We start from the raw sequence: 25,639 nt of genomic DNA on the forward strand, positions 1-25,639 counted from the left end.
CCAGTCCATTAACCCACGCCGTGTTTTATTTGGCAACGGGCCCATCAAAGCCACCGCACCACCTTCAGAGAGATGGCTTCTTTATTTTCAACCCATCATATATCATTTTCGTAGATTCCAGTACTGAGGATGGCAACGGGGACGGCTGTTTCCGTTTGGTGGGTATATTGCTGACGTTCAATTGTCGGCCTGGGTCTTCACACTCGACCCATACTTTTTTGTCTCGCTCCCTTGACTGACTGAAGCCTGACTGACTTGGCTATTGAGTCGGCCTCCTCCGGCTTGCATTTGTGGTTACTATGTAAATGGCGTCTTAACTGATCTAGACGATTAAAATCTTTATTGCACATGGGACAAGAGTGGCCACCCCTCTCGTTGTGAGTTCGGCGGTGCTTGGAAAGGTTCGAAGATTCTCCAAACGACTTTCCACATATATCACACGTCAAAGGCTTGACCCCAGTATGTGTGCGCTCGTGCATGGCTGATGGGAGAGTCAGAAGAGCTGCGCATAGCTGGACAAGAGTTGGATTGCTTACTAAGTGCGCTTTGTTGCTTGAAGGCATGCGAACACCCCGGGAACTTGCATTTCCAAGGCTTTTCGCCCGTGTGCACTCTCATGTGTTGGTCAAGCGACTGCTTCGCTGAGAGCTGCAGGCCACATATAGAGCATTTCACGGGTTTATCTGAAAGCCGGCGTCAGTATACAGTGTTCCCCCATTGCCGCAGTTGCCAAGGCGATTTCACTTACATCCTGTGTGAGTTTGGATGTGGCGTTCTAATTTGCTCTTTTGGCCAAACACAGTCGTCCTTGTACAACCTTCCCAATGACAGCGAAATCCGGGGGGCTGCCGTGACATTCCCTTCAGATGATCATTCTTTGTGTGATTATGCAGTTCGTCGGCATCTTTGAATTGCATCAGGCAGACTTTGCCGTCCGGCGATCTCCATTGACAAGTATAGTCCACGACGGTCTCTACCTCCACCGATGAAACCGGGGTGAGCTGAGTTGATATTGACTCCGCGGATGACTCAATCGATGACTCGTCGGCCTGTGTAGGAGGAGTCGTTGTCTGCGGTGTAGGAAAGGGCGAAAGCGACGAAACCACGGATGGGTTCTGTAGAGGCGAGTCTAATGGAGAAAAGTGTGTGTCATGCGAGGAAGTTGCGTTTAAAGAGTAAGATGGTGGGATGCTCGTACGGACAGGAAATAAAGAGAAATGGTCTTCAGCTTGCGAAGATTGCGACAGGCTGCCAAGTTCGGGGATTGGCATGTTCATGGGCCAATGATCTTCGAATATGTGGCTAGCAAATTGGTCAAGTGTGTTGACCTCAAAGCCACACGTGAAATCTCCCAGATTGCTTCCTAGCCCATGGCTCAAGGCATCTCCGCTGACAGTTTTGGGCAGAGTGCATTTCGGAATGGTTAGATTGGGGCCATCAGCAATACATGGGCGAACATGGTCCACGCTATGTCGAGGATCATGGTATTGAAGAATGTGAGTTGCGAGCGGGTTTTCTTGAGCCAGGTATTCCCAAAAATTGCTGAACGTGCCATTATCGGCAGTCGTTGACAAGAACCCTTGCGGAAAGGAGTGGTTGCATGTCGACCCATGAAAACAAGAGTGGGGTCCAAAGTGTGCATCTGAATGAAACTGCTGAAAGGTGTTGGGTATAAATTCCAAAGAGGTATCTCCGATGGACGCAAGGGCTGCTGCAGCTTGCTTGTCGCCGTCTGAGAAGCCAGGCCCGAGGGGAAGCTGCTCAAGTCTGGCGAGGCCCGAGCAATTGGCATCCGTGCAGGGGGTAGCGGCATCCTCGCACATTTCGTCGAGGCACAACTCTTTATCGTCGCATGTATCATCATCGCAACACATTCCTTGGCCGGTATCACCACATTGGCTTGGGCAACTTATACCGCAGGCGGATGTGCATGACACCATTGATCTACAGTCATCGTCACAATTTGTCTCGGTCTGGCGAAGGACATCTTTGCCGAGGCGAAGAGAGCGAGAAGCATCAGGGAATGTGTCGTTCAAATAGGCGTCCCAGGAGAAAGGGAAGGTCGGCTCGGTATCTGAGGGAGGGATTACTGCGCCAGAACTGCCGAGCCGGTCTCGCAACTGCGACTGAATGTCGTGATCCATAAAGGAAGTCATGGTGGGATGACTTGATGACGATAAATCTAAAGAGTTTTGGAATGATTTCGAGGGTTTGAAAGGATCGGTAGAGTAAACCGACGATTGAGCGTCTAGACGAGAATCGTCGTGAGAGAAATGATCGGCGGTGGTTCCGGTGCCGTGAGAGATCCGATTGCTCGTATCCATTAGTTCAGAGAATCCGGAGGATGAGTCTATCGTAAAGTCATGAGAAGGTGGGTGAAGGAATTCCATTGATGTGACTGAAGAAAGACGACGGGTGTCAATGCTCTATTAAAACGCGGGTTCTATGAGCTGCCTAGACACAGCATCAGCGACTCCGAGGTGGTTCAAGATTGGCGAGAGAATACACGAATCTCTTACCCGTGAGAAGACTCGGTTTGTGAGTGGTTCATCCTAGAGAGAAGAATCTGAGGGATTAGGCGAGCCAATAACGAGCCAAAGGTGACAGGGAAGAACTGGCACAAAGTTGCTGTCAAAGCCCTGAATCGCAGCGCCGAAGCCTTTCGCAAACGGCGAGAGTGGAGAGTTGCGGGAAGGCTGAAAGAGAGGGAGAAAAAGGAATTTCCTCTTGGCCAGCCTCGGGTCTGTCTGTACAAGAAAGAAAGAAAATAGAAGGGATCGAGAAGCACGAGCAAGAGCACGAGCACGAGCACAAGCGCAGCAGGCGCAGGCGCAGGCGCGGACGTGGGAAGGAACGCCCGCCGGGCTGGCTGACAAAGGCGAGAACCTTGATGGGTTGTGGCCCTCAGCGGTTGCAACTTCCACCCGCCATATTTATGTTTTTTTGCGCCCGCCCCACTGAAATCCTGGGCGGGGCGATGGACAGTAGCGGCTAAACTCCACAGCTTGCAGATGACAAGCGCAGTACGGCGAGGTACTTGGGCGGAAGGCGGCCACGGCACCGACAGGCACGCGTTTGATGCGCTGATGATGTGCTGATGAGGTACTGCTGCTGTATTTGAGCACAACGGTTCGGCTTGTTGCCTCGCTTATTGCGGATCGGTGGGTTCACAAGCGGACGCACGACCTTGACAAGCAAACTCCCACGGTAAATGACATAAGCGGCTCCTTTGCTTGTGGAAGGGGATCCAACGCTTTGATGCTGCACGAGATATGGGATGATTCCGACTGTGTTTGATACTAGTGCTGTTAAGCCACTCTTATATCTCTAGCGTTTTGGCGATGCGGTTGTCGTTGGTATTATTGATACAGCTCCTTTGATAGACCATGTCTGAATACCCTGCTTAGACTAGGTTTATCGATGTGAGGACAACCATTTTACAAGCTCATCTATCAAGCACAGCAATGATATTATTGCACCACCTTGTACTTTGAACATCAGACCCCATTGATGGTACTCAGTAAGAGACATGACGGTCCAAAACCCTCAACCCACCTTTCACTCCCCAAATCACCATCCCATCTCGGCTCCTCCAGGGTATTAAATCCACTTCTCAAACCATAGATAAGCAGCCAAGATGTTAAAATTCACAGAACTCAAAGCTTGGCCCACGCTATGAAGAAAAAACCCCGCTTAGCATCCCCCCCGGCCTGACAAACGGCCTTTCTCAAAAAGCACACCGCGCAAACCAGTAATCTTTTCTCTCTCCCCATCCTCTTCCTTTCCGGCGCTGCATCATGCAGGCTTGCGCGCATCGCTAGCTGCCAGGCAAACAACTCGATCCCTGTTATCGCACTTGCTGGTTTCGCATGCGACATTGAACGGGTTATAATTATGAGCAATAGATTTGCTTGAAGCTCTCCTCGTTGCTGTTTGCGACAACACTTCGCTCTTAACCGCAGTCGATCGGCTTTCCACTCTCCCACTTCCGCGTTCGCTCTCCAACCAACCTCAACCCCCAAGCAACTCATCTCCAACAATCCCGACGCAACTCACAAAATCATGGGCAACATCTGCGGCAAGACCGAGCCAGAGCCGGACGCTCAAGCCGGACGTCGCCTCGGCTCAGCTCCACCTCCGGGCCCGAAAACCGCACGCGTCCCCCAGAAAGTCGGCGGTCCTCCGCGAACCCTCGGCGGCGCAGGTGATGAGTCTGGCGGCGGCGACCCGGCTGATGCGCGGAGAAGAGCTGCCGAGGCCGCCGAGGTAAGATCATCTCCCCCTCCCCCCTTTTCCCCCCTTACATCTATCTATATATGTCGTGCTATGCGCCGGCCGTGCTTGATTTCCGATGTATTCTAACAACCTTCTCTTTCAATTCTTCGTAGGCACGCGCAAAAGCTTCCTCCAAAGGCGGGAAGCTCCAGTCCCAGCTCAATGCGCAAAAGAAGAAGAACCTGTCGAGCACCCTCGCCGAAGCAAGCAACCAGGAACTGCGCGCCAGAGAAGCAGACGAGGCCGCCCAGGCGCGAAACTGGGATTAATACCGATCGCGAGCACGGATCTTACCCATCTACCCAACATAGTTACCTATAAAGAGGCTGGCAATGCTATATTGCGAGTAGCAGGACTGCAGAATGCAAGTAGTCCTTTATTCGGAGTTCTTTTCTATTCTTTTCTTTTTAGCCGGGGGGGCGGGGTTCAGTTCTTCTTCTCCAGATACCCTTCGTTTGCTCTGGAGCATACAGGTTGGGTTAGATACATGTCTCAATGCACTTCCAGACAAGCATGCGACATTCCTGTTGATACAACACATTCATGTATATATACACTAAAGTGCTACTGAATTTGATTACCAAACTTGATAAACAATTGCCTACACTAGCCTAGACGCCCTTCTCATCTTCTTGTGGTGTTTGAATAGTAGAAAGCCTTCCCTCTTTGCGCCTTTTCATCGCCCGACAGACAAAATCTTCACGCTTCATTGTTGGTTGAGCGTGATAAAACAAGCAAACTTTACCAACTTAGCAAGTGTATTCCTCCATGTACCATACCCTTCGCTCTCTCCCCCCTCCACCGTGTATACAACAATCATTCCCAGCCTCGACTTAAGTAACAGTATATCTTCCACTCGCGGGAGCCCTGCTGTCTGCATCCGCCGCGGCAATGGTGCCCTCCCTCAGAAGCCTTGTCATTTCGTTCAAAGCAGCGGATACCACAAGCTCTGTATCACCTTCAATAAGGATATACAGCTTGGGTTCTGCTCCAGCAGGTACTTCTTTTCCGGGAGGATAGAAGCTACCTTTGGTAGTGATGGATGTTCCGGTCGCCTCGAGAATCTTGGCCACATTGGTGCGGTTGGTGACGGCCCATCTAGCTTTCTGGGGGAAGTCGTTGATTTCCAGCGTGGCATGGAAAGCACCGGCATCGGGACCTTTGTTGTCGATGGGTTGGCCAGAGCGAAGCTGGCCAGCCTTGCCGAGGCGGCTGTTGATGGCACTGACAGCAGAGCTGACTTTGTCCAAAGGATCCTTGCCCTTCTCGCCTGTGGCAACGACGGGCTGCGCTCCCTTGCCACTGTCTCCCGCCTCAGCCCGTGCTGTTTCACGAGCCTGGACAGTAGAGGTTGCCGCTTTGATAGCGCTAAGTGTCTTCTCAATCTTCTTATCTTCTTCTTCCTTCTTGCCTTCTTCCTTAACCTCTTCTTCCTCACCCTCAGCTCTATGCGTCTTGCGCTCGCGAAGACGAGCGGCCTCACGTTCTTGATCTAGACGATCCAGACCCTTTCCGCCAAATCCAGACGAGTCCTTCGCCTTGCCTGACTTGACCTTTTCTCGATGAGATTTCCGCATCTCATTGAGGCGTTCTGGGACGGGCTGGTCACTCTGTTCCAAGGCTTTGGCGATACCAGGAGCGCAATTCTCTTGTTCAGGCGTGACAAAGGTAACGGCGGTTCCTGTGTTCCCTGCACGCCCTGTTCGACCAGCACGGTGAACATAGTCCTCCAGGTGGTTGGGTGCGTCGTAGTTGATGACAAGCTTGAGCTGCTTGACATCCAAGCCACGCGCAGCAACCGATGTAGCAATCAGGATGGGCACCACGCCCTTCTTGAAATCAGAAATGGTAGAGTCGCGATCCACTTGATCTTTACCTCCATGGATGGACATGCAAGGATAGCCCTTGTGCATTAGCTCTTTGAGAAGATCATCTGCCTTCTCTTGCCGCTCAACAAAGATCAACGACCTGGCATCTTCGTCCTTGTCGTAGAGCTCACCTAGCAACTCTAGAACACGGAGAAACTTTGTGCTCTCCTCTCTAATTTCCACGATTTGCTCAATCTCCTTGGCAACAACGCTGCGACCGCCGACGGTAATCTCAATAGGGCTCTTGAGCACTTTTTTCGTGAGTGAATCGATGAGGCGAGGCATAGTAGCCGAGAAGAGGATTGTTTGTCTGTCAGGTCGCATGTTGGCAAAAATCTTCATCACCTGTGGCTCGAAGCCCATGTCGAACATTCGGTCGGCTTCGTCGAGGACCACATAGGTGACCCTCCGGAGATTGGTGACACGCCCCTGGTTGGCAGCCAGTAGATCAATCATGCGGCCAGGTGTGCAGACAATAATTTCGGCACCGCGCTTGAGTTCGGCAATCTGATCTCTAATGGGAGCCCCGCCATACGCGCAGACAGCACGTAGGTTCATCATCTTCAGGAAAGGCTTGCAATCCCTGTGAATCTGGGTGGCTAGCTCACGAGTTGGCGTCATAATTAGCCCAACAGGGCCATCTGTGTCCTTGAGCGGCTCCTGGTCCTTGATATGCCGGAACATGGGAAGCAAGAAAGCCATGGTCTTGCCGGATCCTGTCTTGGCCACGCCCACGACATCCCGACCTGACATCAGCGCGGGCAAGGCCTGCATCTGAATCGGCGTAGGCTTTTCAAAGCCGAGGGAACCAACGACATCGAGGGTTTGGCGGGTGAGGCCACACTGAGCCCATTTCTGAACAGGTTTGGGTACATCCTTGCCGTTGACCTTGATTCCATCTAGCTCCAGTCGTAAATCTGTGACATCTGCTTCAGAAAGCGAGCTCAACTCTGCGGGCTCGACCCAGAAATTCTTGCGGATAGGTTGCAGATCTATCTTGGAGTAATCAACGCTTGGGATATCCTTCTTCTTGCGCTTATTGGCGATGGCAAGCAGCGCGGCGTCTGCCTCTTGATTGCCTTCGTTGTCAAAGGCATAATCATCATCAGAGAAATAAGCCTCAGGTTCTTGCTGCTTCTTGACAGCGGAGGCCTTCTTCAAAGGGTTCTTGACAGTCTCCGTCTGTTGAAGGTCATCCATGAATGCATCTAGAGGATCGACTTCGTCATCCTCTGCATCAACATCCATGTGTTCCGCGGGGGGAGCCTTGTCGGCCATTTCTTCTCCGCTGGTAACATGATCGCCGTTGGGCTCCTGCGCCGCTTGGGGCTCGTCGTCTTTCATCTCCTCATCAGCCTGGTTTTCGACCTGGGTTTCGGCTTCGTTTTCGTCTTGGTTTTCAGTTTGGTTTTCAGCTTGAAGACGTCTTTCATGAGCGGCACGTGCAGCGGCGGCGGCCTCTTCCTCATTTTCGGCAAAGTTATCACCATCCGATTCGTCATCCTCATCTTGGTCAGCATAAGGGGTGTCGTCGGCCTCTATTGGAAGGCTGGGGAGTTTGGTAAGCTGTCGTTTCGTTATGACCTCCTCATCCATGTCAAGCTTTCGCTTGTTGGGAAGCTTGTCCCCTTCAGCATGAGATTTGCCAAATCCAAAAATGCTGGCCTTGGCACGATTTGTAGGCAAAGCAGACGCTTTATGATGATTGATGTCAGCAAGGGCAAAGCTTTTCTGTCTCATGAGAGGCAGAGACTCACCAGCAATTGTCTTTTTCACAGGCATAGCAATGGTAGGCGGTTGAACATCTATAGACCCCAGAGCCCCTTTAGTAGTATCGTGTGATCTTTGGACAGCAGACTTCTTTGCAATCGTTTTTGGATCAAACTTGCCAGTATAAGGCTTTGCTGGAGATACGCTTCCCGACTCAACAGGAGCAGGCGAGGCAGCGGACGACACAACAGGCGATGAGACAGCCGTGGATCCCTCCTTGGCCTTCTTATCCATCTCAGCCAACAGATTTCTAGTTTGGCTGGCATTCACCTCTTTTTGTTTCTGGCCCTCGAGCTCCTTCTTCTTCTTCCATGCTTCAAGCTTGGCAAGTCGCTCTGCTTTCTTATCAACCTCGGACTGCGTGGCGTTCGGCTTGGCCTTTTGGGCCTGTGATATGTTATGAGCTCTAGTTCTCTCATCCGGGATCAGAACACATACCTCGTCAGCTCCGTTCCTGCCACCATCAGCCACCGGGGTCTTGCGAGATCGGCTGTCAGCGCGGCTGCTGCGAGTATGAGAGTCAGCCGTGCCTTCACGTCGGCTTCTGTTCCTAGAATCGTCTCGTCTCCTGAAGTCGTCTCTGCTACGATCACGTCGGCGGTCAGGCGAGCGAGCTCTGGGCGCGAGTCTCTCTCTCGACCTCGCTCCTCGGCGATCACGTGGGCCGCGGTAGAAGTCGTCGTCTCGGCGATCTAAGGAGCGGTCTCGTCGGCGAAAGTTGTCGCGATCGCGGTCACGGTCGCGGTCACGGCCACCACGATCCCTGTTGTCTCTGCCTCGGTCACGGTCGCGGTATCGATACTGTTGTTTGTTCAAAATTCTGTCAGACTCAAGTTCCGGTATATAGGAGTCGCCGCCAAAGCTGGAGCTGGAGCGGCGGCGGTCAAATCTCACATCCGGGCTGCGCGACCTTGAGCGGCGGCGAGTATCCCTTCCATCGTCTCGGCGGTCTCTGGCATCCCGCCGGTCGTCATCTTTGCGGTGGCGGCGCGAGTTGAAATGGCTGCCTGCAGGACTTGGTGAGCGCGAGTCTCTTGGCCGAGCCATTGTTGTGGTCTCGCAGGCTCAGTAAGACACTACGGTTTGTGAGTACTACTTTCTGGGTGGTCTCGAGTCGATGCAAGACTTTTTCTCTCTCTTCGTGGCGATGATTTGGAGAAACGCGAATCGAAATCGAGGCTGGGTCCAAACGATGGAGTAATATGTTTTAATCGGTCGCACGCCACCCCCGAAGCTGGTCAATTCCCCTGTTCCAAGCCTGTCGCACAAAATCAGGGGCACAATCAAGATGACTAAGGATCAAAAGTGTTGATGCAAGTGTCTGGCGATAGTGAATGAAATGATGCTTGGGAATAAGTGACGGAGGGGCGTTTTGCCGTCACAACTGCTGCTGGTGTTGATGAAAGCGACCCGCTGAAAAGTCGTCTCGAGGCTCGAACTAGCCGGGCTTCAGCCGGTAGAGCCGCGATGGTTTTCTCGCGCTAAACCCTATCTGGCCTCAGCAGCTCGTCGCGCTCATCCACCTCTCACTCACCTTAAACTTGTACCTGCTTTCTCAACAGCGTAAAGTTCAAGTTTCGAGTCGCAATGGCTGGGCTTGTTGGGTATGCAAGCTCTGATGAAGAAGGAGAAGACGAGCAGCCTCAATTGCAGCAGGATTCCCCTCAGGTATTTAAACATTCCGGGCTTACATCTGCGCAATGGCATCTCACTAACACGCTGATAGGTCGCCACACAGGCAGCAGCGCTTGCTGCAGATGAGGCTGAGAAAGACGAACCTCAAATTCGTGAGCTCATCCAGCCAGAGCCTCTATATCAAAACAAAATGACAGCTTGCTAATGTTAAAATAGAAAACTCGGTAGAATCTTCATCACCACAGAAGAAAGATTCCGACAGCCAGCCGCAGCCAGCCCCCATCGGCCCCGTGCCGCAAAATGCTGTTCCTTTAGGCCCATCCCTTCCACCCGCCGATGCTTCCATCGCCAACACCCTCCCAGAACCCGATGGGCCACAAGAATCACCCTCGTCCCCTTATTCCTCCAACCGCGGCTTGATTCACGATCTCACCCTCCCCTCTGTACCCAATCTCGACATCCCGCCTTCGCCACCAGGATCCCCTCCCCCTGGATCCAACAAAAAAGTCGAGCAGTTTTTAGAACTCAAAAAGAAAGGCGTCCACTTCAACTCCAAGCTTGAACAGTCTACAGCACTTAGGAACCCATCTTTAATGGACAAGCTGCTGGACTTTGTCGGTATCGATGAAGTGGGCCAGTATGAGACGACGCTTCCGAAGGAGCTGTGGGATCCAAGGGGGTTTCCAGAATGGGCATTTAGAGACAAGCTCAGCAAAAGCAGGGAGAAGATTGCGAAGGAGAAGGAGGCGGACAGAGCTGCTAGCAGTCGAACAGCCATCGACTTTGTCCCATCGAACGCTTCATCAAGCGGAGGAGCGCCTGGCTTACCGGGAGGAATAAGCGCAAGGGGCGAGAAGCGTAAGGGTGGCTGGAAATAATGATTACGAACAATACATGAACGAATTTGGATACAAATCAGTCGGCAGAGTAGATTTGGCTCAACATTAATGAATTGCGCGCCCACGGGCCGCTCCTACACTACCTTGGGGAGAAAAAATACAAACATCTACATGGAGGTATCATGAATCAGAATGCACCGTGACTGAGGCTTCATAACACATCTTCTTGTTCGTTCCCATCCCTTTAATGAAAACATCACTCAATGAGTGAAATGGTATAAGTACCCCTGCACCAGGACACGCAACTGCAAGCATCTTCCACAGGAAAGAAGAAATATTTTTGCACCACCCGACAGAAACTGAAAATCAAAGATCCCCCCTCCCCCTAGTACCATCTACGGACGCAATTATAAGATAGAATAAAAAGGTTTTCATAAATAAAATGTAGTTGAGCAGGTTTTGTTTTCTTTAGCTAGCTTGAGCTAAGACTTGCAGCCGAGGGTGGTGCCGAGAGAGCTCTTGATAATGGAACCGATATCCATAGGGACAGTTTGGTTGTGAGCACCCAGACCGTCAAGGAAATACTGAAGGGTTTGGCCATCGTTGCGAACGGCAGAGCCCTGGAGCTTGACGGGGATGACTCCAGTCTTGCAGTACTTGGGACTTTGAACGGCATTGATGACGGCAAGCTGGTCGAGGTTGGCGCTGATCGGGACCTTGTTGCTGCCGGGCACAAGGAGGAGGTTAGGAATGGTGAGATTGCCAATGGTGGTGTCGTCGATAAAGTTGGTGAAGGTAGCGTTGCCCTAGAAGAAAAGTGTCAGCAAAATCATGCGGCCCCTATACCAAAGAATGTTCGAGCCGAGCGCTCATGGAAGCAACCTACAATATCAAGAGTGAAGTAAGAGGCGTTGGGGATATCGGCGGTAGCGCTGAAATTTGGCTGGCCCTTCTTGGCAGAAACGTTGATCTTGCCGTTGGTGACGGTGGTGCCATTGAACAAGTTCAGGCCGTTCATGGTAATAGTCTTCTTGAAGGTAACGCCCCATTTCCTGGACAGGCCAGACGGCTTAACCTTGGTGCGGCCCTCGACGGTGACACGGAGAGTCTCGTTGGCGGCAAACCAGATGTTGAAGGTGTTGAAGGCGTCGGGGTTCTGGATCTGACGCTCTTGGCTGATGTTGACCTGCTGGTGCTTGTTGCCGTTGGTGGCGGGGAAGGAGACGTTGAGGAAAGGCGTATGGCCGGGGAGATCCTCGAGATACATGACTCCCTCGAAGGGATCAATGTTTGCCTTGATGGAGCCATCGGTGGTGATGGTGGAGTTGATTTCTAGCAAAATGCTGTCGGACTTGGCGTTGAGGACATTGACGCCCTGGATCTCCAGCTTGGCATCGTTGATCTTGCTCTGGGCAATCCTGGGAACACCAACGAAGATGCTAGACGATGTGTTAGTGGGACAGAGCATTTCAATTTCCACTCCTCCTTTTTGTCACGTCGACGCATGGTCGCGTCAATGGCTCCCCCAATGGAGACACTTACACTAAGCAGATGACTAGGACAGCTATGCAGATGAAGACGAGCAGATATGCCCACCAAAAGCGCTTCAGGTGACGCACAAATCCTCCCTTCTTAGTCGTGGCCGCAGGCGCGGGCTGATAGACTCTGCTCTCGGTCTGAGTGACCTCGGCGTTATCGCTCTCTTGCTTGTCGGACATTTTGCTGTTCCCTCGCGTTGAGCTCTTAGCAGATGGTTGTTGTATGTCGTGTGAAGAAAAGAGAGAGAGAAAAGGGAGGAGCGAGAACCACTAGGGAGTAAGTACCCCAAGCCTGTTCCGTCCTATATTGAAAGATATATAAGTGCCTTGCGCAGCGAGACCCTCGTTCCAGTCGACGGAAAAAAGAGGCAAAAGTTGGACAATCACAAACTCTCTCGAGCCCTCATTAAACCTATCGAGGACTTGGAGCCGGTGATGGCGGTGGTGGCGGCCGGTAGATGGATCGGGGGCGCTCACAAAACCTCCACGGCAAGAATGGAGGACAAGAGCAGGGCCGGGGTGCGACTACGAGCTCGAATTTGGCGATGGCGATGTTTAAGTACAAGTAGCGACACAGAAACAGACACAGACATGGGAGCAGCGGAAGGGCAGAGACGAGCAGGGGCAAGACTGGCGCAGGGAGGGTCATGGGCCTGGTTGCTAGCTCACGGCTGTTGGCAATTCTGGCGATGGCCTCCCCCAGACTGGACGGAACGGCTGTTGCTGCTGTCTTTCTCTGGGCTACGTCTTGTGATGCTCACACCCCCTCCCTCTTCTCTTCCCCTCGCTCTAAGCCGGTTTGCGAGACACACTCGCACAGCGCCATTAACGCATCATGAAGCAAAAGGCGTGCCGTAGCTAGCTGGAGAAAAGCTTCTCCCAGCGTCTCCCACGTTTGGTGTCAGGCCGGCCCCAAGCCTTCCAGCGTCCTCCAGCACCCCCCCAGGCCAGGCGTCGGTTGCCCACCCATGGCACGAGATCCGTTTTTTCTCTTTCTTCTTCCCTGTTCATCTGCATCTAGCTCGAAGCCACTCACGGCCGCCAATCTCCACCATCCCCTGCAACAGTGCAGCGATTTGCAGCCAGCTAGACTCGGTACACGAGACGCAGCGGGGAGGCAGCGCGCTATTCCCTGTTGGGCACTCCCCCGAGACTGTTTTTTTTCCCGCCCTAGTCGCAAGCCTCCCCGCAAAGGCTCCCGATACATGCATGTACCGCTGCTGCAGTCAGAATTCAGCTGCTGATCGCTGTACCAGACCGGGTACCTTTGCGCCCAGGCTCTGCAATCCGGGGCTCGGATAATCGCTGTAGCGCTCCTACAGGTACAAAGTACCTACTGGATGTGGCACTACCGCTACTGTACCACTGCGCCACCACTTCTTCTTCCCCAGGAGCTGCCTCTACAGTACATACAGCCATCGTTGTTTGATCGATGCCTGCGTGGCCCCCAAAATAACATGAATGGCAACCAGCTGTGTGTGAGTACATGGATGTTGGTTTACCTGCCGGCCACTAACTCGAAGATCCCTCGGCTGCTTGTGAATCTTGGTAACACGTGAAAGTCGACGTCGACGCAGGAACCGGGCAATGGGGAGGACGCACGAGAGAAGCCGTGATCGAAGTTTCGGACAAACCATGATCAACACGCTGGAGAACCAGCTACACAAGGACACAAGCCGTATTACGCTGGGTTTGCAAAGCAAGAGCATTTCCTTATCAGAGATCGTCCAATGATTGCATGGCAATGGGCTCGTTGTGATAAATTTCTTCTTGCACGCGACCCTGCTCGCCCCATCGAAGTTTGGCAACCTAGCAGTGGACTCCGCTTGACTCGGCTGTCAAGTCTTGTTTGTCCTCGTACTGCCTCTTACAGTATGTACGCTCGTCACGTACGAAGGACAAGCAAGCATCATGCCATCGTTGAGTGATACCATGACACTTGGGCAAGGATGGATCACTGCCAAGGTGCCGCTCCAGCTGCTACAGCACGGTCCACGACGCACAGCATGATGCCAAGCATCCCTGCCAGACAATTGGCCATCCACCGGCCTTCTCACCTATTGTACTGGACAGGCGGGTTCAGAACGGCATCTCTTGCTTGACAATCAATTTCAGTCACCTCTGGCACACGCCCAGTGGCAACCGCGAAAAGGGGCCTCAGACCGAACCAAGCTAGGTGAAAGGGCCGAGTAGGAGAAACATGGCCAATCTGCGCCATGAGAAGAGGACCGGCCTTAAGTTGCTCTCCATGCGACCATGGCAAAGCGTCTCCACAGCTTCCCACACAACCTTAGCAAAGCCTGCAGGAGATGCTTCCTGACTGGGAACCGTTCCGGCGTGCCACCGGGCCGCACTTAAAGACGCCACCGCATCTCATCATCTCTCAAAATGCACTACGGACTAATTCTGTCAAAAGATCTCCATATCAACTTGCGAGAAAGGAATAAAATACGAGTACAATTGGACAAATGGTACTGGTACGGCATGTCTAGGTTTGGAATCTCAAGCCAACAAGCCTGGGTTTACTAGCAGAATCTTGCAGCCAGTGACTCAGACAAACAAACAGACCCTTTGGGATAAGCACAATGCGGAAGTGAGATGAAAAAATTTGCAGACTGTTGCTCCGTTTACCTGCTCTTGCAGGTACGTAGTAGTATTCGTGGTAACGTCGGATTAGCGTCTCGTCTCATCAAGACAGTTACACCGAGCACACGATGATTACTACAGGGCTCGTTGTCTGCCGGCCATTAGTACCTTATCTCGACCTGATCCCGGCTGATGCGATTCATGCAATGACAGGCGGCCGTCTTGAGAAAACAGCAGTTCGCCAACACGATTGGCAGGACGGAAATAAAACGTCCCCACCCTTCCATTGATGAGACACTTGTCACCAAAGATAGAAGGGGGCACAACTCCAATCATAGCCTCGACAAGTGAGGCAACTGGACAGCCTGTTTGATGAATCTTCCGCATCTCGGCACGATGCGACGAGTTTCAGCGTGAGAAGGCCTGCTTTGTCATTGGCATGGGAGGGAAATGGAGGCCCATTGCATTTAGGATTCTCATGACACAGCCATCCACCTGAGAGCTCCTCCAACAACTATTTCGTTCTGGTACGGCTCCACACCATCAAATTTTGTCGGTAGACCCGGCGGCGTGGGCTTGGATGGCGCCGCCCAGCCAATCGCACACGGCCGATGGTTCCAGATTCGTTTCCCACGACTGGCCGCGGGTTGGTTCAAGTTGTCGAGATTTCGCCACGGCAAACCTTAGTAGTTGTATGATGCCGGCAAGTGCACGATAGGCTGTCTGTCTTGTGGTGTGGCGTGGGCTGTTTACAGGTTACCCGTCTGCCCTCGCGTGGCACCATTTGCATCATCGGAAGTCCGGCTACAGGGCATTGTCGTCCGGAGAGCAGAACGTTTTCTTACATGCACTTGCACGAGGTTCTAGACGCGTCTACGAGGATGTGGCAGCAGCTATTTCTTGGCACCTAGGAGCGCAAACAAGTTTCGACAGCATGGCGGCTGCAGCAGATACGAAGCGCCATGGCCTTGTCTAGTACATATTGTAAGAGACGCGGCCAACACTTTTAAACAGACGAGCACAGGCGCGCAAGCATTGGGGAAGCTCACGAGAATCGGCGCACCCGGTGAACCGAAGAGGCATTACGTTATTGACAGCTTCCGAACCAATCCCATTCTCTGAGCTGAGAGGCTCACGCACCCTGCTGAGGTTTGTGTGTGTGTGTGTGTTGCAGTACGGACTATTGTGTGATCCTTGCCAGATTCAGCTGCAGCACATGCCCATTTTGGTTTTCTTGCCATACACACTGAGGCATACTTGCTACCACACCATGGCCATTGATACATTGACGCATTGCTAGCCCAACCATTCCTAGGGCGCCCTCTTTCAGAAACCTCGTCTTCTCGTTACAACGCAGCTAGCCATCCGTGCCCAAGGGGGTCTTTGCACGAGTGCGGTGTCAGAAGTGGTTTAGTATGGGATTATGGGATTGCTTCTATTTGTGCGCCCAAACCTTGGCGTTCAAAGATGCAGAGGTTTTTTAATTAGAACACGGGACAAGTGGATTTCAAGTCATTCATATCTGTACTCCCTGTAGGTAAGTAACAGTAGCTGCATATACTAACGCAGCAGTCTTCAGGCAGGGGCATCGTGTGCAAACTAACAAGACAAGTTGAGCCCTTCTCGTCATTGCTGTTGATCCTGATCACCGCAACAAATGACGGTGAACCCGTTAGCATTACGAGCTAAGCCGGCACACACATGATGGGATTCTCTCAAAACACATCTGGTTAGGCACACGAGCTCTTCTGTAACACCGTGGAAGATCATTGCATGAATATATCTGCAACCCAATCATTCTACCAGGCTAAACCGTTCCGCCTGTTTGCACATGTCACTCGCTTGCTGTCTTTTCTACCTTGGCCAAGCAAACTTGGCAACACTACATGTACATTAACCCCAGACCGTCTTTGAGATGACCATCTCGCAATCTTTCCCCAGCTTTGATCGTTCACAGCTGCAGAACGCTAGTGGTTGTGCTACCCACTCCCCACCAACCCCGCCGTCGGCTTGTGCGTGCCATCATCACGAGCTGCCGAGGATGCATCTGAAGATTCCTCACAACTTGGGCTTCGCCCACAGCCCCTGCCGGTCCAGCTCCGCATCTCCGTCGAAAATATCTCTCTCCACACGGCGAGTGTTGATCTGGGGCCCCAAAGATTAGTTACTGCTACCAAAGATCGCCAGATTCAAATCCTGGGGGCGGCATTTTCGTCTTGTCTAGCCTCCGGACTCGCATCCGGGGGAGCGGGGACAAATGACTGAGGGATTGGGCACTTACAAATCTTGGGCCGAGCTCTTGTATATTCTTCGCTCCGAGGAGTCTCATGCATGTGGAGGTCTCCGCCTCGAGAACTATTCAGGGCCGAAATCGCCCGAGTCGTTAGAGAATCTCCTCGATATTTTCTCAAGCATGACGTGAAGAGAGGGGAAAGATGCACAAAGATAAGCATGGGCCATGATGACATGGTTCGTCCCGGAGCAGTATTGCCGCGGGATATCAAATCACATCATCATCACTGATACGGCAAACGCGGTAGGTTCATCATGGTGGCAAGAATATCGAAATCACTGCTGCACTTGGTCAGGACTTTGGGGATCAACTCACTTTCAAGCGTTCGCTCCACGCCAGCCGCGCCTCCAGCACCGAGTCCAAACAAGGCAGCACGGCCAATGCCCACCGCTTTGGCACCTAGACAGAGAGCCTTGACAACATCCGTGCCTCTCTTAATGCCGCCGTCGACCCAGACCTCGATCTTGTCAAACACTTCTGGGCAATACTTTCTGATTTCAAGCAAAACGTGAACCGGGGGCGACGCCGTGTCCAGGGCTCGCCCACCGTGGTTCGACAGGATGATGGCCTTGACCTGCGGCGCGTACTTGGCGGCAAGGTAAGCGTCCTCGTATGTGTGAATACCCTTTAGCACGATTGGCAGATCCGTGTGCTTTGCCAACCACGGCAGCGTTGTCTGCCATGTCAAGTCGCTGGCCGTGCCGAAGAATAGCTGCTGGCCGACACCGCCGCCGCCAGGAAGCTTCTCCTGACCACCCTTGACGCCAGGCTCGACTACAAAGCCTTTGTCCAAGTTGGACTTTTCATCAATCTCACGCTTGCCAGGTACGGGGGCGTCCAGTGTCAGAACGACACATTTGAATCGGTCCTTCATCTTATTGATGCGTCTCAGCATCTCTTCGCTTCGGTCACGACGGTTCTGCACATATAGCTGCCACCCAAACACCTGGCCTGGCTTTGCCTCGGAGGCAATCTCATCTGGCGTCATTGAGGAGTTGTTCGAGATGAGCTGCATGGCTCCGAACTTTGCTGCCGCCCTGGCGATACCGAGCTCGCCGTCTGGATGAGCTAACCTGGCCATGGCAGCCGGGCTGACATATACGGGGAGGCCAACCTTGTGGCCGAGGAGTGTTGTCGACATGTCGCATTGTGTGCAGTCGACGAAGACGCGCGGCCGTAGAAGAATGTCTCGGTATGCTGTAGTGTTGAATGTTTTGGTGACCATGTCGTCACTGGCAGAGTAGTAGTACGCCCATGCCTTTTTCGAGATTCTCTTAGTGGCCTCTGCCTCAATCTCGTCGAGATTCAGAAGCGTCTCGAGAGGTGCTGGGGCATCATCGTTCTTCTTGACTGGAACTGGCTTCGCCTCAATCAACGTCTCAGGATCGACGGTTCCCAATTTGGCCTCGGGCTTGAGCTCGTCCAGCGTGCCTGACGGGTGGATGGGATCAAAGTCCTCGGTGGCATCCTTGCCGGCCAATTGGAGAATCACCTTTGCGCCGCCCGGGTGTGAGGAGAGGAAGTCGGTCACGTCGTACACCTGGCCGTAGAGGATGACCCAACAGCTGTCGGCGGTGTTGTGCTTCGCGACTGGCAGGGACAAATTAGTACCTTGGGTAAGGACGCACCAACAGCGGCCAACGACAGGGAACACATACCTTCAGCGGCATCGAATACCTTGGCCATGGCGTAGTTCTTTTGTGCTGTTGGTTTTTCTCTCGTCTATGGAGGAATTGAGGTTGGCATGGCCTTTTTTTTTTTTTTCGCGAGCTCGACGGTAGTTCTACCGTCCTCTATTAATGACGGGCGTCGTCCGCCGAGTTCGCCCAGCGGATCCTGCCTGTATGGCTATCGAGGACTGCGGGTGGAGTTTGGCTTCGCGTGGGGGAGGGAGCTATTCGCGCCCCTGGATGAATCTTCCCACCAATGATGATGGCGCTTTCGGTAATACTAGGTCGACTTGGTTGGCTATAGTCGGATGCGTTTTCCTAGTTTCGTACAGCTTTTGTTACCCTATACAGAAGCAGTTTGGTCTACGATTCGACGATTTGTTGCTTTATCAAGGCAAACAATGTAAGTAATCAATTGATCTTTGGTTTTACACATCTTCATAGTTCAATCGACAACTGCGTACGATCAGGCAAGTGATGACGAGTTGCATATCATGTCATCAGATTAATTGAGAGTTAGCCCATAGCGTAACTATTCGATTACTCCCGTCTACTTCCCGTTGGAGTAATTTCAACGATTGACTACTAATTGTCCAGCATTTATCCGCTTCTGACCCGATCCGGAAATCATCGGCCCCGGTTTCGGGGCTCCTCACAAAAACACCAAAGCAAAGAGAGCGGAATTTCGCAAAGCCGACGGGGCAAAGATGGCCGAATCAGAGAAACGCATCTTGAACGCATTGCGGCGACTGCGACCAACTCTTCTCCCCCGCGTTCTTTGATCCCGAGCTTATCGGTTTAGCCCGTGTTTAGCCGAATGTTTCCTATCGCGGTGCGTTCTTCCTTTTGCTCTTTTTGGTGACCTCATAGCCCGCCTCTGCCGGAATATCTCCGTGCCAAAGCCAAAATACCGACCGAACAAGCAAAATCCCGAGCTACGAAATAAAAAAAGCAAACCCGCCTACGACAAGCTTGCTCGATAACACATGCACGATCCTTGATGCTGTAGTGCCACGTTACTACAGTCCAACGGAGAGACTAGACCGGGTTACCGTTTTATTCCTTTTCGGCTGATTTGCACCTTCTTATCAATTGTTATAAAGCTTATACATAAGCAACGGAATTCATGCGCTCGACAGCTTCCGCGGCAAAGGCCCTCAGAGCCGTGGCTCGGCCATGCGCACGATGCCGTCTCCAAGCGTCACGATCCATGTCCACGGCGGCGACGCAAAACCCCGCGTCGCATAGCATCGCAACGCGGGCCGGCAGCTGGAGAGCATTACAGCGACATTCCAGCGTCGCGTTCTTGTCAACCAGCGCCGCCGCATCCGAGCCCTCGGCATCAGCCTCCTCAGAACAACAACAAGCCTCAGCCTCAGCCTCATCATCATCGTCACCAACACCGTTGACGCACTACGACATCTTCCCCGAGACGCTGCCCCTCGGCCCTCCTCCCTCGGGCCACTTCCCCATCGACACGCGCGCCCTCCGCCGCGAGTTCCTGCGCCTCCAGGCCCGCCACCACCCGGACATGCACCCCCCCGGCCCCCTCAAGACCCGCGCGGAAGCCACCTCGGCGCTCATCAACGACGCCTACAAGACGCTCGCGAACCCGCTCCTGCGCGCGCAGTACCTGCTGTCCCTGCGGGGGGTCGACGTTGCCACCGACGAGACCATGCAGGTGGACGACCCGAGCCTGCTGGCCGTTGTGCTGGAGGCGCACGAGGACATCTCGGACGCGGACAAGGAGGAGGATCTCGCTGAGCTGAGGGCCGTGAACGATGCGCGGATTGGGGAGAGCGAGGGGGTCTTGGAGGAGGCGTTTCGGGAGGACGATGTGCCCGCGGCGAAGAGGGAGGCTGTGAAGTTGAGGTATTGGGTGAACATTAAGCAGAGCTTGGATAATTGGGAAGAAGGGCGGCCGGTGGTGCTGCAGCATTGATCGATTTGATGGCTGGATGAGGTGTGCCTTTTTTTTTTTGCGTAAATATTTCGATTTTGTTCAAATGTTTCTTGCTACATTTGTGTACTCTCAATGGGATGGGAGAGAGAAAGGGCATACATTTAAAGGAGGACAATATAGACAGGGACAACGATAGACCATGTAACAACAACATACTCAACTCATGTTGACACTACCGAAGCAACATTATTTATTAAACACCATATATAGTAGAACAGCGGGAAAAGAAAAGGTTACACACTTTGTCGAATGTACTTCGTCCATTCATGTCATATATATACTAACGCACACAGATTCGTTATACCTACTTAATAAATAATGTTTAAAAAAAGATGTCGGCAGAACACACAAAGTGTCCGCCCGACAGATATACATGTGTATATATATATATATATATATATATATAAATATATATAAGAAGCAAGTCATTCCTAAGTAAAAAAAGAGTGACGCCGTGGTAAATGGCAACACCCTGTTTATATTCCCTTCATCCCTATCTGCACCCAACGCCAGTCATGCATGCTTTGTAACGCGGACATATATATAATAATAAAAAAAGACATGAAAAAAAAAGAGTTAAAAGACATATATGTGTCTTTGATTGCACATACGTATTCGACATGTGCCCAACATATTACCGCCGATACGCGGGTAACTGCTCTCCATCATCGTTGTCGTGTCTCCTGTGTGCACTTGTGCTCCCGGATGATGTTGCGTTGGCATTATACCCCGGATAATCATCCTCATCTTCAACCATCGTGGGCGCAGTAGGTTCAGCATCGGCCGTCAAGTCGTCTTCCCTAGGGGCCCGACCGGGTCCGCCGCCTCGATCCATGTCCTCGGGGAATTCGGGGGGAGCGCTGGCTTCTTGCATCAACCGCCTCCGCTCACGCTCCTGTTTATCCTCTCCAGCGTCCATCGGACCGTGGACGGCGGCCGTGAGCTCTCCTTCTGTCGGCGCCGAGGGGCCAATGTTGTCTTCCTCCCCTGAATTGCCTGCATAGGGTGGTCGTGGCGTGGCTTGGGCATCGTAAATGTCGTCTTCGTCAGGCGAAGACGGTCCGGCTTGCGGACGGCTGGGCAGCAGTCTTTGCTCTGCCTGTCGTATGCGATCCTTCTCCGTCAAGTTTCTCGGATCGGGCAACTGAGGAGGGGGCGGCGTATAAGATGGTGCAAGGTCGTGATTGCTTGTTGGCGGATAGCTCGGATGAGGAGGGCGAGTAGGAGAGTAGGATGGACGTTGATGATTTGCGGGTGGAGGAAAGTATTCTTGCGGTGGTGGCCCATGGGGTTGCGGGTTGTTGCGGTCGATTTCTTCGTACCGGGTCGGGGTTGGGACAAAGCCCATCTCGTCGTCGCTCTCCGCATTGTCGAGCGTTTTCGACGACGATGACACCTTGACGAGCCTCCGCTGCCCTGATGAATCCACCGTGCCGACAATGGACTCGATCGTCACGCAAACAACGCCCTTTTGCCTCCTAAGCGGAGCTGTGTCGATGATTTCTATCTGAGCCCCCCTTCTTTGTGAAAACATGCTTATGGTCTGGTCTGTAGCGCTGCTGCTAAACGCGCCGAATCTCGAAGTCTTCCTGGATGGGAAATGGCCGGATAACCTCCCACCCAGGTCGACAATGACTTCTACCTGGTACTTGAAGGAAACCATATCTCCAGGTACTCCCTTGATGGTCGGGAACGAGTCATCAGGGAGTTTGACTGGCACCGTGACGGACGCTTGCATAGTTCCCGGGTCGATGATGAGCGGTGCCGTTGTCTGGTCGAGGTCTTTGCGGAATACGCTGATGGAGCCGGCGGACGAGAGTGAAAGGCCGCCCAATCCCGTTCGTGACCTGGGGTATATATCTTCTCTCTGTATTCGACGAGCGTCCTCCCTGGTCATCATGTCCTTGAACAGCTGAGACGGAGGCGAGGTATCGATTTTACCCTGACGAAAAAGCGTTACAATAACACCAGTCATGCTCTTGACCTGCTTGATATGCTGCACCGTAACTCGCACCGACACGGCGTCACCCGGCAAGCAGCCGCCCCTGAGAAGCTCAATGCTGGCGGTAATGGTCTTGTCGTTGACAGCTTGCTGCTGCGCTGACGTGAAGGCACTGGTGCCCACCTGCGATAGCTGAGTCATGTCGCTCCGACTCATGGCGGTGCTGATGCTGCGGCCGCTCTCGCCGCTGACCTCGCTCTGCACATCGCTCAAGGCGGCCGCTCCTCGGCGTTCGCTTTGCTGGTCGCCAAGGGAATTCTCACGCGCGGCGGTATCCTCGGAAGGGGTCGAGATTGGTTCTCCTGCGTCGGGCTCAGGGACCACATCGACCGGCTCAGGGGTAGCAAGAGAGCTCTTGTCCAGTGCCATTGATGACTTCTTCTTTCTCGTCTTCTTAGATATCGGTTCAAGGAAGATGGTTCTCGGTTGCGGCGGCGGCAGGAGGCCCACGTCTATCCTCTCGGCCAGCATTACTTTTCTTTCGCATGTCATTGTCGCCGCCATGGATAGGGGGCGTGTTAGAGTTGCCGTGACCATGTAGGATACGGTTCCGCGCTCAAACTAGATTGGGGTACAAAGTGACGTTAGCAACCGCTCTCGATAGTTGACGCCCCTTGTGCGTATATACACATCCACGCCAAGGTTGCTGGCGCGGGACTATGTGATCCGAAACTCACGTCAATGCTACTTGGCAGTCCCTTGTCGGGGAACACCAAGTCGAAACCGAATTCGTATCTGCCGGGATCAAGCCTGCCCTCGCCACTCAGCACCTGCTCGTCCTGAAAGAGGCTTGCGAAGCCGTTGCCATGATACTGCGGGCGCGAGGAGCTTCCTCCCTGCGGCAGCGTAGTGATGTTGCGGACCTTGGCAGCGCCGGCGGGATCCCTCAGCACGCGCACGAAGCCGTGCAGCGTAACGACCAGGTGGGTGATGCGCACCGGCTTGACAACGACCAGGACGACGGAGCCGTGGACGTGTTCGCCGGCGACATATTTCCGATGAGGCTCGTCGCAGACTACATGGAAGTCGGTCACGCTGCGGTTGCGGTTGCGCAGGGGGAGCGGCAGAGGCAGATTGAGGGAGCTGCCCAGGCGCGCCAGTAGGCCGGGGCGCGATACGGACGCGGAGGAAGACGTAGACGGGGGAGCAGTCGTAGGGACGGGAGTATGCGTGAGAGTAGGCGTAGATGTTGAGGCAGACACTGAGGGCGTATTCGATGTTCTTGCGGATGGGGATGCTGAAGCTGCAGGGATCGACGACCGAGGCGGCTGGCTGTCGGCAGCAGCGGCAGGGGGCGAGGAGGGCGATGCTGGTGTCGGCGATGGTGAGGACGGCGTGGACGGCGTGCTATCTCTGTCTGTGGTGTCTCTTGCTGCGGTCGAGGCGCCAGGGAGCGCTGGCAACGACACGGACGCCGAGGCCGACGATGTCGACACGCCGCCGCTGCCCCGAGATGCTGGCATGGGCGAGACAAGGCGGGCTCGAGCGGTCGCCGGTCGCTGGCAACGGCCGTAGGGACGCTGTGGTGGGATCGTGTGTTGTTCGTCGCTATCGCCGTGGGAGCCGCAAGATTGCTAAGGTAGGTAGTTTCGTAGATCGTGGCTCGTAGGTCGTGGCTCGTGGTCTGGCGCTTCGGAATCCCCAAATCGACAGCGTTTCCCGAATCGGACTCCAAAAATGAAAGAGGAGAGACCAAGACAAAAAGGAAAAAAAAAAAAGACAACGAACAAGACAAGAGAAAATGTAAAGTAAAGAAAAAAAAAGAGAAGAGAGAGAAACCCCCCAAAAGCTAGACCCGGCGCCGGTGGGATTTATCTCCCTACTTCTCCCTCTCGCTCTCGCTCTCTCTCGTTCGTCTGCAGATAAAACAGAAAAAGACACACCCCAATAATTCCTACCTAGTAATATTAAACTGCACAGCAGCCTTGCTCCAGCGAGCGGCAGACCGGCACGGTGGAGGGGGGCCAGAGGTGTTGAAAGAGGCAAAGTTCGGCAAGCCGCGCTGGTTGCGTCGCTGCGAGGCTAGCAGCACCAAACATTCCTAACTGGCGGGATGACGACGCTTGGAAGAAATGAAAGAAAATGAATGGCAGGATAAGCAAGCAAAAGAAAAGGACTGACAGACACGCAAACAGGAAAGAGAAGGACAACGATATGAATTATTGCACAACACAGACACAGGCACAGACACAGACGCAAAGGAGATGGGGAAAAAGGGCCAGCAAGCCGATTATCCTGCCTGTTTCGGTTGGCGCATCTCAGTTGGGGATTTGCCAAATGCACATGCACCCGCTTTGGCCGAGTTGCAGCAAGGCGGCGGTGCTTGTACCAATTGGGCCGTCCGAGTGCTGCCACAAACCGCCGCCCAAAAAGAAGCCACCGACTCGCCTATCCTGATCCTGATCCTGATCCTGATGCCATCCTTGCATCGAATAGGGACAAATCGCATGTGCTATACAGATAAGCTGGAAGCATACCATATACTAAGGTATATACTTGTCCCCTTGATTGAGGTCATCTTGCTGTCTGGTACCATTGATTACTCGTACCGCTATACCTACCTGTAGTATCTATAAGCTGGAGCTTTCAAGCTTTCCAAGGTTCCGTGCCTCTGTACCTATCTCCTAAATCAGCTAAATCGGTACCCCTGGACCCTTCTGCGAGCCCCCCTCCAGGCACACCAGCTACTACTAGCACCGATGGAGCTCATCTATCCCAGACCCGACCTGTTGTTTCGTTTCGTCAATCCAACCATTAAAAACCTCCTCCTCCTCATCAGCCCATCCTTCAAAGCTTGGGCCATAACAAAAAAAAAAAAAAAACAAGCTCCCCCCCCTTCTTCCCCGTGTTTCTCCCCCCCGGGTGCTTCGGAGGGATTTTTCTAGGCACCCGGCACTTGAGAGAGCCAAGACAAAAGCTTGGTTGCGCTGCAAGCTGCCGTTTCAGCCATCCATCCATCCCATACACGCACACTTGCCTACAGTGATATAACGGGTAATACGCACACTTACAGATGATATAATACTACATTGGATGCCTCTCACACGCTTTCGATCCCGCCCCCTTCTGCTTCGTGCCGCCGGTCCGGTCAATCCGGGCTGTTGATGGCACCAAAAGCTGCGGGGGAGGCCCCCTTTGCAACATGTACGGAACCTCTATTTCCGTTGCTCTAATATTACTCGCAAGTACCTGCGCCCGCA

General features: G+C 53.1%; 8 protein-coding genes across 8 annotated transcripts; 3 read left to right on the forward strand and 5 right to left on the reverse strand.

Moving 5' to 3' along the window:
- Positions 1–740: 740 nt before the first annotated feature.
- Triagg1_400 (uncharacterized protein) lies at positions 741–2,390 on the reverse strand (the record flags this gene model as incomplete). The annotated part of the gene is made up of 1 exon (XM_062899008.1): positions 741–2,390. One exon carries the CDS (start codon positions 2,388–2,390, stop codon positions 741–743), a length of 1,650 nt encoding a protein of 549 aa, XP_062760750.1.
- Positions 2,391–4,062: 1,672 nt separating this feature from the next.
- Triagg1_402 (uncharacterized protein) lies at positions 4,063–4,544 on the forward strand (the record flags this gene model as incomplete). Its single annotated transcript, XM_062899020.1, has 2 exons — positions 4,063–4,266; positions 4,389–4,544. The coding sequence occupies 2 exons, from the start codon at positions 4,063–4,065 to the stop codon at positions 4,542–4,544; spliced, it is 360 nt and encodes a 119-aa protein (XP_062760752.1).
- A 564-nt stretch (positions 4,545–5,108) lies between these two features.
- On the reverse strand, positions 5,109–8,960 carry Triagg1_403 (uncharacterized protein; the record flags this gene model as incomplete). The annotated part of the gene is made up of 2 exons (XM_062899031.1): positions 5,109–8,300; positions 8,352–8,960. 2 exons carry the CDS (start codon positions 8,958–8,960, stop codon positions 5,109–5,111), a joined length of 3,801 nt encoding a protein of 1,266 aa, XP_062760753.1.
- A 540-nt stretch (positions 8,961–9,500) lies between these two features.
- Positions 9,501–10,426, forward strand: Triagg1_404 (uncharacterized protein; the record flags this gene model as incomplete). Its single annotated transcript, XM_062899042.1, has 3 exons — positions 9,501–9,581; positions 9,640–9,700; positions 9,765–10,426. 3 exons carry the CDS (start codon positions 9,501–9,503, stop codon positions 10,424–10,426), a joined length of 804 nt encoding a protein of 267 aa, XP_062760754.1.
- A 443-nt stretch (positions 10,427–10,869) lies between these two features.
- Positions 10,870–12,105, reverse strand: Triagg1_405 (uncharacterized protein; the record flags this gene model as incomplete). Its single annotated transcript, XM_062899053.1, has 3 exons — positions 10,870–11,193; positions 11,274–11,826; positions 11,930–12,105. 3 exons carry the CDS (start codon positions 12,103–12,105, stop codon positions 10,870–10,872), a joined length of 1,053 nt encoding a protein of 350 aa, XP_062760755.1.
- Positions 12,106–17,027: 4,922 nt separating this feature from the next.
- Triagg1_406 (uncharacterized protein) lies at positions 17,028–18,490 on the reverse strand (the record flags this gene model as incomplete). The annotated part of the gene is made up of 2 exons (XM_062899064.1): positions 17,028–18,394; positions 18,463–18,490. 2 exons carry the CDS (start codon positions 18,488–18,490, stop codon positions 17,028–17,030), a joined length of 1,395 nt encoding a protein of 464 aa, XP_062760756.1.
- A 1,194-nt stretch (positions 18,491–19,684) lies between these two features.
- Positions 19,685–20,416, forward strand: Triagg1_407 (uncharacterized protein; the record flags this gene model as incomplete). The annotated part of the gene is made up of 1 exon (XM_062899075.1): positions 19,685–20,416. The coding sequence occupies one exon, from the start codon at positions 19,685–19,687 to the stop codon at positions 20,414–20,416; it is 732 nt and encodes a 243-aa protein (XP_062760757.1).
- A 655-nt stretch (positions 20,417–21,071) lies between these two features.
- On the reverse strand, positions 21,072–23,902 carry Triagg1_408 (uncharacterized protein; the record flags this gene model as incomplete). The annotated part of the gene is made up of 2 exons (XM_062899086.1): positions 21,072–23,000; positions 23,117–23,902. 2 exons carry the CDS (start codon positions 23,900–23,902, stop codon positions 21,072–21,074), a joined length of 2,715 nt encoding a protein of 904 aa, XP_062760758.1.
- Positions 23,903–25,639: the final 1,737 nt, after the last annotated feature.

This window comes from Trichoderma aggressivum (assembly GCF_033847375.1).
Source record: "Trichoderma aggressivum f. europaeum strain CBS 100526 chromosome Unknown scaffold_001, whole genome shotgun sequence".
NCBI classification, from domain to species: domain Eukaryota; kingdom Fungi; phylum Ascomycota; class Sordariomycetes; order Hypocreales; family Hypocreaceae; genus Trichoderma; species Trichoderma aggressivum.